Here is a 13,086-nt window from a genome sequence, read left to right as displayed (position 1 = left end):
CATACTAAATTACAACAAAAACTTTTTGTGCGGCCGGAAAGACATTTAAGAAATAAACAATCCCCTTTTACAAATCAGTAGCTGAAAGCCCTTTCTCTTCTATCCATCTACTTCCCCTCGCAAGGGTTTCTTAGATTTACACATTTCAATTGAGGTGTACAATATATACGACTCAGTTAATACTTTTGTGCTGTTTTACAACATTAAAAACATTTGAAATAGTAATTTGTCCTGGATGGAGCTTGAAGTAATTATATTCTCATTTTATGTTTTGAAATTCAACTGCATATAATTTACATGTACATAATTACTATAAAACTACTCATTCAGGGCATTTCACAACAGAATCACACAAGAGTTAGCACACAATTTCTTTGGCATTACCAAATTATTGTTAGGAAGACTCTGATGAAATCAGACGGGAAGAATGAGCCAACATCTTCATTACAAAGTTTTCAAAAATAGGAAATTTGCTATAAAAGAATACTCTTTGGTTGTTCTAGTATTGCAGCTACACCATTAACAACATAGTTTATATTTAGATGATTTTACAAAATCGAAGGGGCTATATGCCCAAGAAAAGAAACATGCACGTAAGTCCTGACCAATGTGACTTGATTTTATTCTCTATTTAAATAACTAATCAAAACGCGTTTACAAATTTGTCTTTGGCTTCACACCACCTGTAACACGCCTTGTCTCCGAGCGCATGGTCACAAATTCCTCTGCAGACGATGGGTGTATTCCCACCTACATAAAAAAGCAAAGTAATTAGAACTCGTTTGTTGCACTATTTATTAATACCTAAATAATTTGGATAATTCTTTTTCCCTCAACTTTTTTTAATAAGCAAAACAAAACAAAAAGATTTACATTTGATTGCCTAGTGTAACTAGATTTTCTAGTTGTTTATGTGATTTTTTCTCCTATGAATGATAGTGTCTGATACCATCTTAAAATTTAAGTTCAACTTAACTCAACTCTACAGAATCGATTTTGTAAGATAAGAATTGTTTTCATTTATAAAAATATGTTTAGGCCATTGGCACACCCAGTGGTGGGAGTCCCGCATTTATAAAGCAGCTTTGTTGGGTGTGTTTAGCTCAAAGGAATGTGATGTAGAAAAGAAAAGATAAAAAATCAACTCTAAAGTTTATTTTGGAATTTGTCTGGGCAAGAGTATATTGATGAAACACATGATGAATGACTTGGCTTGTCATGCAGAGAGGGTAGAGATGCAACGACATCCTATAACTGTCCTAAAAAGAGACAGGTCAAAATAATCAAGAAAAATGTGAGAACTTACGGTGCTATCAAACTGCGCTTTCGTAGCTCCACACTTAATTGCAATAGCAATACCCTGTTGATCACCAATATTATTATCATGAATTATAAAATCAATAGAGGTAGAAATAAATATAGAAAAACCAATGAGCAATAATTTATAGAAGGATGCATACAACAAGATAGATATGTAAATGATCATGTTACTATTTATTATAACTGAAACTAAATTGGGGGTAAGATGGAAAAGTAGGAAAATTTCCTTCTCCTTTAATTAAGAAATATTATTTTGTTAGATAGCAAAGTGAACAGAAATCATGTATCCTTCATAATTTACTTTGCCAAGACAAGAGGAGCATTAAAAAAATGTAAGAATACAAAACTTCTCACTCACCCTTATTTTCTATTCTATGTATTTAACCAGATTTAGTAAATGTACATTAGGAATTCTATTTCATGTTCTATTTTCTAGTTACTGGAAGATAGTCATGTTTTCGCGAAGGTAGAAAAGGGAGACAATTTCAAAATAGGAAAAGCTAAAACCGTCGGTCAACAATCATAACCCTTACAGAAAAGAAAAAGGGAAGCATTTGTAAAAGTCGGTGGCCTAAAAATCAGCATGTTAATATAGGCCCAAAAGGCATATGTAAAAAATTTATCAAACAAATGAAGTCAAGCAACTCGGATAAGTTGCATATTTTATACTGAACCCAAGCACTATAGCAATAAAAAAAATCTAGGGACAAGTCATTCTGACAGCAACATGTTTCAATTAATAGAATACCCTTGGGGTTTAAGAGTCCTATGGGTGTGTTCTTTCTTCCTTCTATTCGAACCTATCCACTACAAAAAATCTTCTTTGCGTCTATACCCACACATGACTCACCTGAAATTCTATCCCCACAGACATGTAGCCCTTCCCAAAACCATAACTGACTAAAACTCGGTTATCACCAATCCTATTTTTCACAACTTTCTCCTTTGCTTTCCGTTCTTACCTCTCTAATTTTAGGTCCACTCATGTGTTCATTTTGACTTCTATATTCGGAGTCACAATATGGGCCCCACAATAACAAATAACAATTATGAAATGAAAATATATAGGCTCCTAAACAATTGGCAACATAGATAGCAGAGGCATCATAGATAGCAGAGGATGTGAAGTAATAATAGTACCTGAACAATTTCAGGTGCATCAGGCCCACACATAGATGCTCCAAGAACCTTATCGGTCTGAGCATCAACAACAAGCTTCATAACAGTTTTTTCTTGCCGCCTGTTGAAAAAATATCATAAATCACTAGATGGACAAAGGGTTCAAAATCGATGTACCAAAAAATACTTCCAATAAAAGCTCTCATCCAAATTATATTCAACTCTGCAAGTCATTGGTTTCCAATGAAGGTAGAGGGTGTAAAAATTCCAAAACACTACAAGATGCACTTGTAATATTATCACATTTTATGTTTGTTTTGTATGCATATGTAGCATATTTAGAGATGACTAATTTTCCATTTATATGTGACTGACTTTTCATCCTTTGCATCATTGGTTAAACTGATCCTAAAATTTCCTCTTGATACAGTTTATGTATTCCAAGAGACCATTAACTATAATTGGCAATTCAATCTGACTTCTTTTGTATTTATATAATTATTTTTATTTGTTGTTAATATTTTATGTTGTTACAACTTTTCCTTCACCAAATATTCTCTCGTTTAATAATTAATTATAATTAGCTGATACAGATAAAAATAATCCTTGAGTAGACAATAGATTTCTATACTATTTCGTAAACCATACAGCACTTGCAGAATTTCATACTTTACTAGACTTACCCAGAAATTGTATTTTTCATAGGATTGAAGGTTGATGTGAAAATCAATACATCACCCTTTGTCTGCTCTACTGCCTGCTCCTCACTTAGACCAACTACTGAAAGTGGTGGAATGCTGCAGAACCAAAAATAATGAGCCATATATTAATCCAAGAAACAGTAGAAGATAAAATTGAGCAGAAGAAAAGAAGCAGATATTTTATCGTGAGTAGACATATTCATTGTAGTTAAAAGAAACCAAGCTTTATCACATAAATAGAACTATACCAAAACACTGCATATGGAATATCATTATAGTCTGGCTTGCTTGCTTGCCCACCAAATACTGTTTTCTGAATATATCCAAATAAAGCAAGATAAATCTATGTTAAAAAACAATAAATAACAACATCGTATAACAAACCAATCTCCAACACCTCCCTTTCCAATCCAAAAGATAAACAATTCTGCTGCTCAACTAATTATCATAACACTTACTGCAAAGAGTGATGCTTCCATCAAGGCCACCGGGGTAAGATTCAATCGGTTGGTTACATCACCCACAGCCCATATGCTAGGGATGTTGGTGCGTGAATACTCATCTACCTAAACAAAGAAACCCAGAATATTTAGAACCGTGTCACTGACTCATAATCATTCACTAGCAACTGAACTTTTACAATTCCTATATAGTCAATGGTGGTTAGCAGAGCATATCAGCTCACCCCCAAAATGCCGTAGAGGATAGCATGTGGCCACTATGTCGAAGTCTAAGGAAACATGACAAGAAATTCCTACCATGCATATAAAAGCTAAAAGATAGAAGAAAAATTTACATTAAGGACTTCTGTAACTAATACTCCATCCGTCCCAAATTATAAATCCTTTTGGACATTTCACACTAATTAAGAAAAGTAATTAATGTTGTATGGGAAAGAGAAATTATGTATGACTTTCCAATATTATCCTTCATTTATTTAGATGAAAGAGAAATTTAAAGAATTGGTAGAATAAATAGTAATAAATGATAGAGGGTATATTGGGAAAAATGAAATTAATGTTGCATTGGAATTCTAAAGTGACTTAAAATTTGGGACAATTTTTTTTGATAAAATGACTTATAATTTAGGACAGAGGGAGTAATCAATATTCAAACCCAAGATAAAGCAAATAAATTGTAGCCTCCGAGATCTAAGCATTTAAAAAAAATACCAGTGATTCCTTATAATTTATGTTTTTTTACTCTATTTTCCAAATTCACACCCATTGAATCTTCATTTAAATAATGATTACGTAGTGGTTGAAATATTGAGATTCATTAAAGCATCACTTGGAAAAGGACTAGTGTATGAATAAAGATATTGTTGCCTATCCTGATGAAAATTGGGCAGGATTTTATGGATTCACCTCAAGAGATCCAGAAAACCACTTTTATAAGGTATTATAATATTGCTTAATCTTTTTAAATTAAACAGAAATATGAAGAAATAAAAGTAAAGAACTCCTTTTTATTATTTAAGTAGCTTCAAGAAAGGGAAAAAGAACTATCATATTTAAAACTAAAATAAAATTGTAACCCAACAAATAATGACTTCCTACATATTGTAAAATCATTTAAAGAGAAATAGCCTTATAACACATTCCATGACTTCTCCAATGATCATCTTTTTTTAAAAGCTTAAATGAGCAGGCCCTGAGCACTAGATATACAAATTTCATGTTATGATACAATTCCTCACGAACACTTAATATTAATAACAGCACAGTAGCATAGACAACGCGATAACTAAATCATGGTTTTTGCAGCATGATAACAAAACATGTTTTTAGACTTCATGGAAACTAAAGAAAACAAGCAGATGATAAAAGAGACGGCTACTAACCACTATTGCTCCTGCCTTATCAAACTCTACACCAACTTTTTCTAAATTTAACCTCTTCGAATTAGGAGACCTACCTGCAGCAACAAAAGAGCACTCAAGATTACATGAATGATTATTCCAGAAGAGCAAGTACTAGCAACACACTCTTCTCACACAGTCTCTACTATTAGCTAAAATTCAAGTGAGTCTCACTAAATCATGTGGATTCTATATAATTTTGATGGGATACATGGAAATTTCAACTAATGAAAAAAGTATATTGAAATGAGAAGTGTGACAAAAGAGTTTGTTGCTAGAATAATTCTTTCAAATGCAGTCAGCAAATGTTCCATGAGATAAATTTGAACGATATTTTCTCACCCGTTCCAAGAAAAAAACAAAAGACAAATAAAGAAATAAAAACTTCGCTTCATACATTATTCATTAGATTAATGAAAATATAAACGAGTAAGTGTGATGCTCCAATTCTGTGGTAAGTTATAAAATTTGATCAGTCATATGATCCAATCAGGTTACCAATTATTAGCCAACAGACTTATGAAAATGATAATATACAAAGACACCGCCAAATTTTGGAATTCGCAAAGATATTCTCAATGAATTCTTCTTTTAAAGCTAATATAAATTCTGACATTGATCATAAAGGTGTGTAGAAATCCAGCAGTCCAAACTGTAAATAGTAATACTAACACTACCAGCCTTTTGAAACTAAACATTTTAGAAGTCTGTGTTATCTGTATCCTTACCAGTGGCAAATAGCACAACATCCGCAATCAACTCCTCACCATGGTCTGTAATAACTTTAATGCCATCCTCTGTTTTGATCAACTAAAAGAAAGTTTTTGCAATTAGCTATGCCTCCAAATAAGAAATTAAATGATAATTTCACATTTTAGAAAACTACTTAATCAAATTAAATGCGAGTAGCAAGCCACAAAAGGCAATACCTGTGCCAAATTTGTCCTTGGATGCAAATTAATTCCCCTACCTTCAAGGTTTCTGGCAACTACAGCTCTCATTTCGTCATCAAAACCTCTGCAACAGAGATGGATGAAGCATGAAAAAATTATACAATAGAAAGCAAAAAATGATGTTAGCCAAAAACAAAAAAGAAAGAATATTGAATCCAATGGATATTAATAGTAAGTGGTATACGAAAAGTTCTATTATTTCAACTGCGACATTTCTTGCAACCTTTTCTACACATCTATACTATGATAAACTAGTTGCATATGGCAATGTTTATCCTAGTTTTTACTGGTGGGACTCCTATTCCCCGTGTTTTTGTCCTATTTTCTTTATTTATAAAAAAATTAATGGTGTGCAGCAAATGGTTGTTACATTTTGAGATGTCAACATTATTGGAATTCCTCTACCCTGTAGTGATGTAACTGCACTCCATTTCTGTTTTGATAAAAAAAATATGGTTTCTATAATCTGTATTGGACGTATATATATTTTGTATTGTATCAATCCAAAATAAAAGAGATTACAATTCATTAGTTTCAACTCATGTCAGAGCCACACCTCAATGGAAGTTCCTTTCTGAAAACAAGATTGACACTGGAACCCATCCCACGCCATATAGATGCAAACTCAACTGCAATATAACTGAACATAAACATATAAAAAATTTATTAATGAGATAGTCTTTAGTTATTGTAATACACATGAGAAGAAGATCAAGACACACCCTCCTCCGAGGATCACAGCACGTTTAGGAAACTCCTCTAAACTTAGTGCCTCATCAGATGTTATACCCAACTCCTGCAAAACAACCCCCACAGTCACAAACAATAATACAAAACAGGAAAGGGCAGACAACATCAACAACATTCATTACATGTCCTAAAATTTTATTGCAAAAGTTATTTGTTAAGATTTAGGAATAAAAACGTCATAATATAAAAACAGTCATTTGTCAAGAATGAGTGAGAGTGGAATAGATATTGTTAAGCCCACATCGGATAATACATGGCCTAAATGTCTCTTAACCAGGCTCTGATACCATATTGAATTAGGAGAGACTAAGACATTTAGGTTAAACCGTGTGTTTGTAAAAGCACTACAGAGACTTTATTATATAGAGAGAGATTACAACTAATTACATGATATAGTCGATGTGGGAATATTCTATATACAAATATTCTCAACACTATATATTCACAAATATCAACAGATATAAATCCAGATTAGATTCCAACATTTCATATGAAGAAATTCTTAATCTTAACATACATATTCCTACTATACTAATAAAAGTGTAATCATCATCTTTACAATGATATGTTAAAACAAGCAAACCAACCTGGCCAGGAATATTAGGACGCTGAGCCCTGCTGCCAGTTGCAATCAAAATATGCTTTGCTGAATACGACAACTTAGTGCCATCCAATTGGGTCACCTCAACTTCATTTGGACTAGCTATCTTTCCCTCACCTTCAAATAGTTTAACCCCAGCATTGGATAACAACCGCTTGTAAATTCCATTTAATCTGTTTATTTCATCTGTCTGCATTTTGACAAAGCACGGATAATTGATCAACAGACAATTAAACTACCTTTATTTTTTTCTGGTACTAATAAACTCCTCTGCTCAATAAAATCAGACAAGCTGGAGAAAATGCTTGTAGAGCTTATAAAGACTAAGAGTCAGACTATGTAATCATGCCTCTGTACATTATGCTGGCTAATTTAGCTGACTCTCATAATTTTGAAGTTGCAAAGTCAGTGAAGCCTATATCCGTTAGAGTCAGTATCAGGCTCAGTTGGTTAAGTATCCAAAGTATATGAAATGATAAATGAAATCAAAATTGAGCATTCAGAGATTACTCTCCAATTTTCTTTCACTTACTTTTCAACTCAGGGCCCTAAAATAAACAAAGGAACATCTAGAAAACCAAAGACTATTCAATCTACATTTTAAGAAAGTTCCCAAGTATAGAAGCTAATACGATGCTGATAGAAAATAAATCATATTATTAAAATACTTCAATAAACCAATAAATAAGATCTTGAAATACCTTCTTTTGCAAGAGCTTCTTCCAATTGAAGTCAACATTCTCATTCAATTCCCATCCAAAATTTCTAGCATCCTATGATTACACCACAGTAAGGTTTGTTAAATCATCAAACACAAGTTAACTGCAAATGATGATCTCACAAGCACTTAGAATATTGTAATAATCATGAACTAGCACCAGTAAGAATATCAAGAAAAAACTGATACATTGTAAATATAATATTGATTTCATTTGCCTCACATACTTAATGAGAATTTGAACTAAACATGGCAACTATAATACTATATTACATCAGATCTAATCTAATAACAAAGTTTATAAAGTTTATGTTAAAAACAAAAATCAGTGAGTTTCAAATAGCTAATTCGCTGATGGTATAGAGCCTAAATGGTCTATATTTGATCTTTTCTGTGTAAATATTCTCAATAAAGAAAGTTACATATTAGTGAAAAGGTAAGAGGGTCTATGCATTGTTGATGTTTCAAGCTCAGAGGGCTCTTAATTGAGGGGAAATATTAAAGATATAGTATAAAAATAATTAATGTTTCTTCACCTATCAGCTTAAGCATGCTTTTGTAATAATTAGAAGCTTTCGTGAGTTACAAGTCCATTATAAATACTTTGTTTCTTACTTTTCCTCATCTTGAAAGATCTTCTTGTATAAATATTTTGTACAGCCCCATAGTGTAATGTAAGTCATCCAATCTAAATTATTCAAACTGGTATCTAAAGCTAGGTTCCAATATCCTAGCTCCTACTCTTTGGGGTAAGCCACCGTCAAGCTAAACCTAGTAGCTTTTAGTTTGGTTGTCGTTGGGTCTTAACAATCTCACAGTACCAGCCATCGGAGCGCCGCTGCTAGAGCTTCAGTCATGCGCCAAAAGTAATCTTAAACTGAAAATGTGGAGGGGGAGGAGTTAGTCAGAGAGAGAGAGAGAGAGGCTTGAGTCTGTTATGTAGTGGAAAATGGAATAATGAGGTATACTGAGTTTCTTATTAGAAACAGTGAGTCTAGATTGTATACTCTGGCTTGGAAGACTTGGCCCTTTTCTTTCTTTTCTTGTACAAGTTCATTTCCTTTAGAAATTCTAATACACAACAGAATTTTGATAAGAAGTTCCTATCAAGATATAGCAATCACAAAGCTAAAGTATCCATTAGAACTGCAAAAAAGAAACAGGAGTGCAACAATGTGCAGCCCCTTTGTATACAGTTAAGGATGCTCCCTGAAAACAACCATGGTAGAACACAGAGAAAACTAAGAACATAATAACATCCCAAAACAGATTTTGGTGCAATGAGACACTCAAAAAAATTCATCCGTTAAGATCTGCACAAATGCATATATCCAGTAACTAATCCGTGTTATTAGTTGTTACTAAGAAACTCAAGAATCAATCATTACCTGAAGTTCACCTCCATAAGATGCTCCATAGACTAAAATCTTTTTGGGAACACAACCGCGAATGACACACCTTTGAAATAAATAAATAATGCATATCATTAATTAAGATATTATTGGGCAGGGAAGAGCAAGAAGGACAAACAGATAAAACAAAAAAAATGATCAATAGGGTTATACATTTAGTTACTTTATCACACTATTCTTGTGCCAAAATACGGCATAAAGTCAGAAAAACAAAAGATGATGATGGAATACAAATTTTGAATAATTGAAAAAGATTTTACAGATGATAAATTTTACTGTTTAGAGTATAAACAGTTATACAACAAATAGAATTATAATTCAAGTAACAGAAACAACTTTAAGATGATTATAATTACAATAACACTAAATCAGATATACAAGAAAGGAATCTAAAACCTAAATAAGATATTAAACAAAAAGAATAAAAGGAACAATATAATATGCTGGGTTTAGAAAATCCAGATATAATAACTAAGACATGGGTATAACAAATAACAATTAAGACGCAAAGGCTGGTAAAGGCAATTGATTTAGAACTAATAATATTACATGTGAACTGTCGCAAACAAACAACCATTATATTCTGAATACCAAACAAATAAAAAATTTGTAGAGAAATTAGCATAAGGTCTGAATGAACTTACGTGCCGCCGACTCCTCCGATTGTTTCCGAGCTAATAGGATGAAAAGGAAGCTCACAAATACCAACCTTTAGACACAGTATGTTGAACATAATTAGAGACAGCAAATAAACTTTACAACAACAACAACCAAACCTAATTGACTTATCCCACTAAGTATAGTCGGCTAGATGATGGATCATAAAACGACATTGTGTTTTGTCATATATCATAACTACAAATCAATCGCTAAATTATTAAATATCAAAATCACTTTTTATATATTCCGTAACAATCAGACCCTCAATCTCTAGGTATTTCTTGATAGTTTCTTTAATAAACTTTGAGAAAATAAAATAAGTAACTGATATTCACTGGAGATTAACATGAATAATAGACCAAAAAAATGCTGTCATAGATTAATCAACATCAACATATTAAGGGCCTGTTTGAACAAATAACTTATTTTGCAACTTGTAGCATAAGCACTTATCATATAAGCGCTACCGAATAAGCCGTTTTTAACACAAGATAAAATAAAGTCAAATCGTTTTCGCATAATCTATAAGTTCTTATCAATAACCTATCCTAGAGAGCTTATCGAAATGAATTGTAAACATATTTTGGACATGTAATAAGCCCTTTTCATAAGCCTCTTAAAAAGTGTCGCATGCTATGCAGCACGGACTCCGAAAACCCGACACCATGTCGCATGCTATGCAGCACGGACTCCGAAAAACTAACAAATTAAACATAATCACAAGGAAACACCTTTTTCGGAGGTGTCGGTGCTACATAGATCTCATGCGCCAATAGAAAAGTTCAAATAAACAAATCTAAACAGATCCAAATCATCAATAAGAAAAAAGAAAAAGAAAAAATGAGTGAGAAGGTAGTAGTTACGAACCTTTGCTCCAAAATTAGATGAAAATCTAGCAGCACGAACACCGCCACTACCAGCTCCAATAATAAACAAATCAAAATCATACACCTTCCCTTGTTCTTCACCTTTCTTCAAATCAGGTTCACCATCGTTAAGCATCTTTCTAGCCATCGCAATCGAACTAAAATCTACATCAACGTCATCATCATCATCATCGTTAAAATTAAAATCTAAATAAAAATTAAAACCTAAATAAAAATCTAAACCAACAAATTAGGTTTAATTCAGAACGCATAAAATAAATCAAAACAATACTTGATTCACAACTTCGCACTCACTTCAAATCGAAATCAATTGAAACGTTTGCAATGTTATGGAATATATAAATCGAACGTGAAAAATCACCTGTGTTGAGAATGATCGTGAAATCAGAGAAATTAGGTTGGAGTGTGAATGAATGAATGAAGTTAGAGAAGAACGCGTCTTTAGAAATGAATTGCGCAGACAATGAAAGAAATGGAAGGGAAATATGATACGTTGCTAGTTTGGAGGATTTGACTATTCACGCCCCCAAATTTGTATCCACACACACCACACCTTTTTTTTAGTTGGAAAAATTAATGAGGGTATAAGTTTTACTTTTCTTTTGAGAAGTACTGTCAAATGCACTTTGTGTTTGTATGGAATCATAAAAGTAAGCCAGATGCATCTCGCGCTTGTTTTTTTTTTTTTTTTGAAATGAAAATTCAAACACAAATAAAATTCAAACACAAATAAAAGATATTGGTAAATTCAAAATTCAAATTAGAAGTTAATGAAGACTAATTAAAATTACTTATTCTTAAAATCTACTACCAATATATATTTAACTTTTTCATTATCGATGGCAAATGTGCTAGTAAATACATGGATCGGGTATAAAGGTTAAATATGTTTTTAGTTTTTCTTTTAATATTTCAATATATAAAACTGATGATGTATTTTTAAAATAATAAATAATAAATAAAAATTAAATATATTATTTTTATTATATGTTACTATTTTTTTTAATTCAAATATTCATTTTTCTCCGATCTTCATACCACTATACAAATCCATAAAAAAAATGAAAAAATCAACATAATCAACAAATTATCATTTCGTTCTTCGCATAACTGCTCAATCATCACGTGACGACGGTCAACGGCGAATATCCTCCCTTTTCTCCAAGGCGCACCTTAGAGGAAGATTTTCTCGTGATTGAACTTTGTGAACGGGACCACAACGACAATGATGAGTTTCACAACAAGAATGTGCCATCGAGGAGTAAAAAGATTTATTTGACATTGGGGATATGTATGGAGACGATGAAAATATTAGGCGAATGAGACATGATTTATTACGTCGTTGAATCAGACGTTTGGCAACCCAAACTCAAAGCATGGAAATTTGGATCTTGTATTTCTTTGAGATTCTAATGGGACCATATCACAATTCAATCAAGGTTCTTCTTCGGATATCATAATTAAAAAGTTAAGTTGGAAATCTAGAGGATCACATTGATGCGATGGAGTATGAGGTTTGTTATATGTATTTGGTGAAGAGCGATGGAATTGAGAGAAGATGATCGATTAATGAAATGGGAAGGAAACTTGAATTCGTATAACTAATTAAGTTATTGATAAAAAAATGTGTGATCTAATGAATATATTAACTTTTGATTCCTCGCTCAATTAATCGATTCAACAACATTATTGTTACGGTCTGGATCAACGTCCAATATACTCAAATCTCGATAACCTTAGCCCAGATATTAAAGCCAATCCAAGAGATACATTAACCTTGTAGTTGCATCAGATGAGCTGGAAGCAAAAAAGATTCGAAAACATGTGACAGAGTATATGTTGGAATAGTTTTGAGTGTCGGGTTTTTGTTATCGACAGTTGTTTTAATTCTTAACTCGTAGTAACAATGGGGTTTTGGTTTTAGTCACGGTAGCTTGCATAAAAGTGTAAGAAAATGCGGTAAAAGTTTTGGTTTTTCTATTTGAGAAAGATTGTCAAAGTTAGGGTTCGACGATCACTTTGCATGTATATGTTCGATCAACAAACTCATAAACTCCTTTAGATGATAAATTATTTCACAAAGTCCTCCCAATGTGTTTATCTC

General features: G+C 32.5%; 1 protein-coding gene across 2 annotated transcripts; it reads right to left on the bottom strand.

The window, feature by feature from the left end:
* Positions 1-325: 325 nt before the first annotated feature.
* Positions 326-11,587, bottom strand: LOC127126680 (glutathione reductase, cytosolic). 2 transcript variants are annotated; one of them, NM_001427581.1, is made up of 17 exons: positions 11,344-11,587; positions 10,963-11,126; positions 10,080-10,144; positions 9,412-9,481; positions 8,007-8,078; positions 7,292-7,495; positions 6,677-6,750; positions 6,511-6,594; positions 5,931-6,018; positions 5,730-5,811; positions 4,984-5,057; positions 3,599-3,706; positions 3,389-3,453; positions 3,123-3,236; positions 2,461-2,560; positions 1,307-1,360; positions 326-750 (listed from the first exon to the last, which is right to left on the bottom strand). In NM_001427581.1, exons 2-17 carry the CDS (start codon positions 11,107-11,109, stop codon positions 655-657), a joined length of 1,497 nt encoding a protein of 498 aa, NP_001414510.1. In that variant the 5' UTR covers positions 11,110-11,126; positions 11,344-11,587; the 3' UTR covers positions 326-654. The 2 variants fall into 2 exon arrangements, with proteins under 2 accessions (NP_001414510.1, NP_001414511.1); NM_001427582.1 differs by having other exon boundaries at positions 10,963-11,119.
* Positions 11,588-13,086: the final 1,499 nt, after the last annotated feature.

This window comes from Lathyrus oleraceus, chromosome 1 (assembly GCF_024323335.1).
Source record: "Lathyrus oleraceus cultivar Zhongwan6 chromosome 1, CAAS_Psat_ZW6_1.0, whole genome shotgun sequence".
In the NCBI taxonomy this organism is placed as follows: Eukaryota; Viridiplantae; Streptophyta; class Magnoliopsida; order Fabales; family Fabaceae; genus Lathyrus; species Lathyrus oleraceus.
This window is presented reverse-complemented; position numbering and strand designations above follow the sequence as displayed.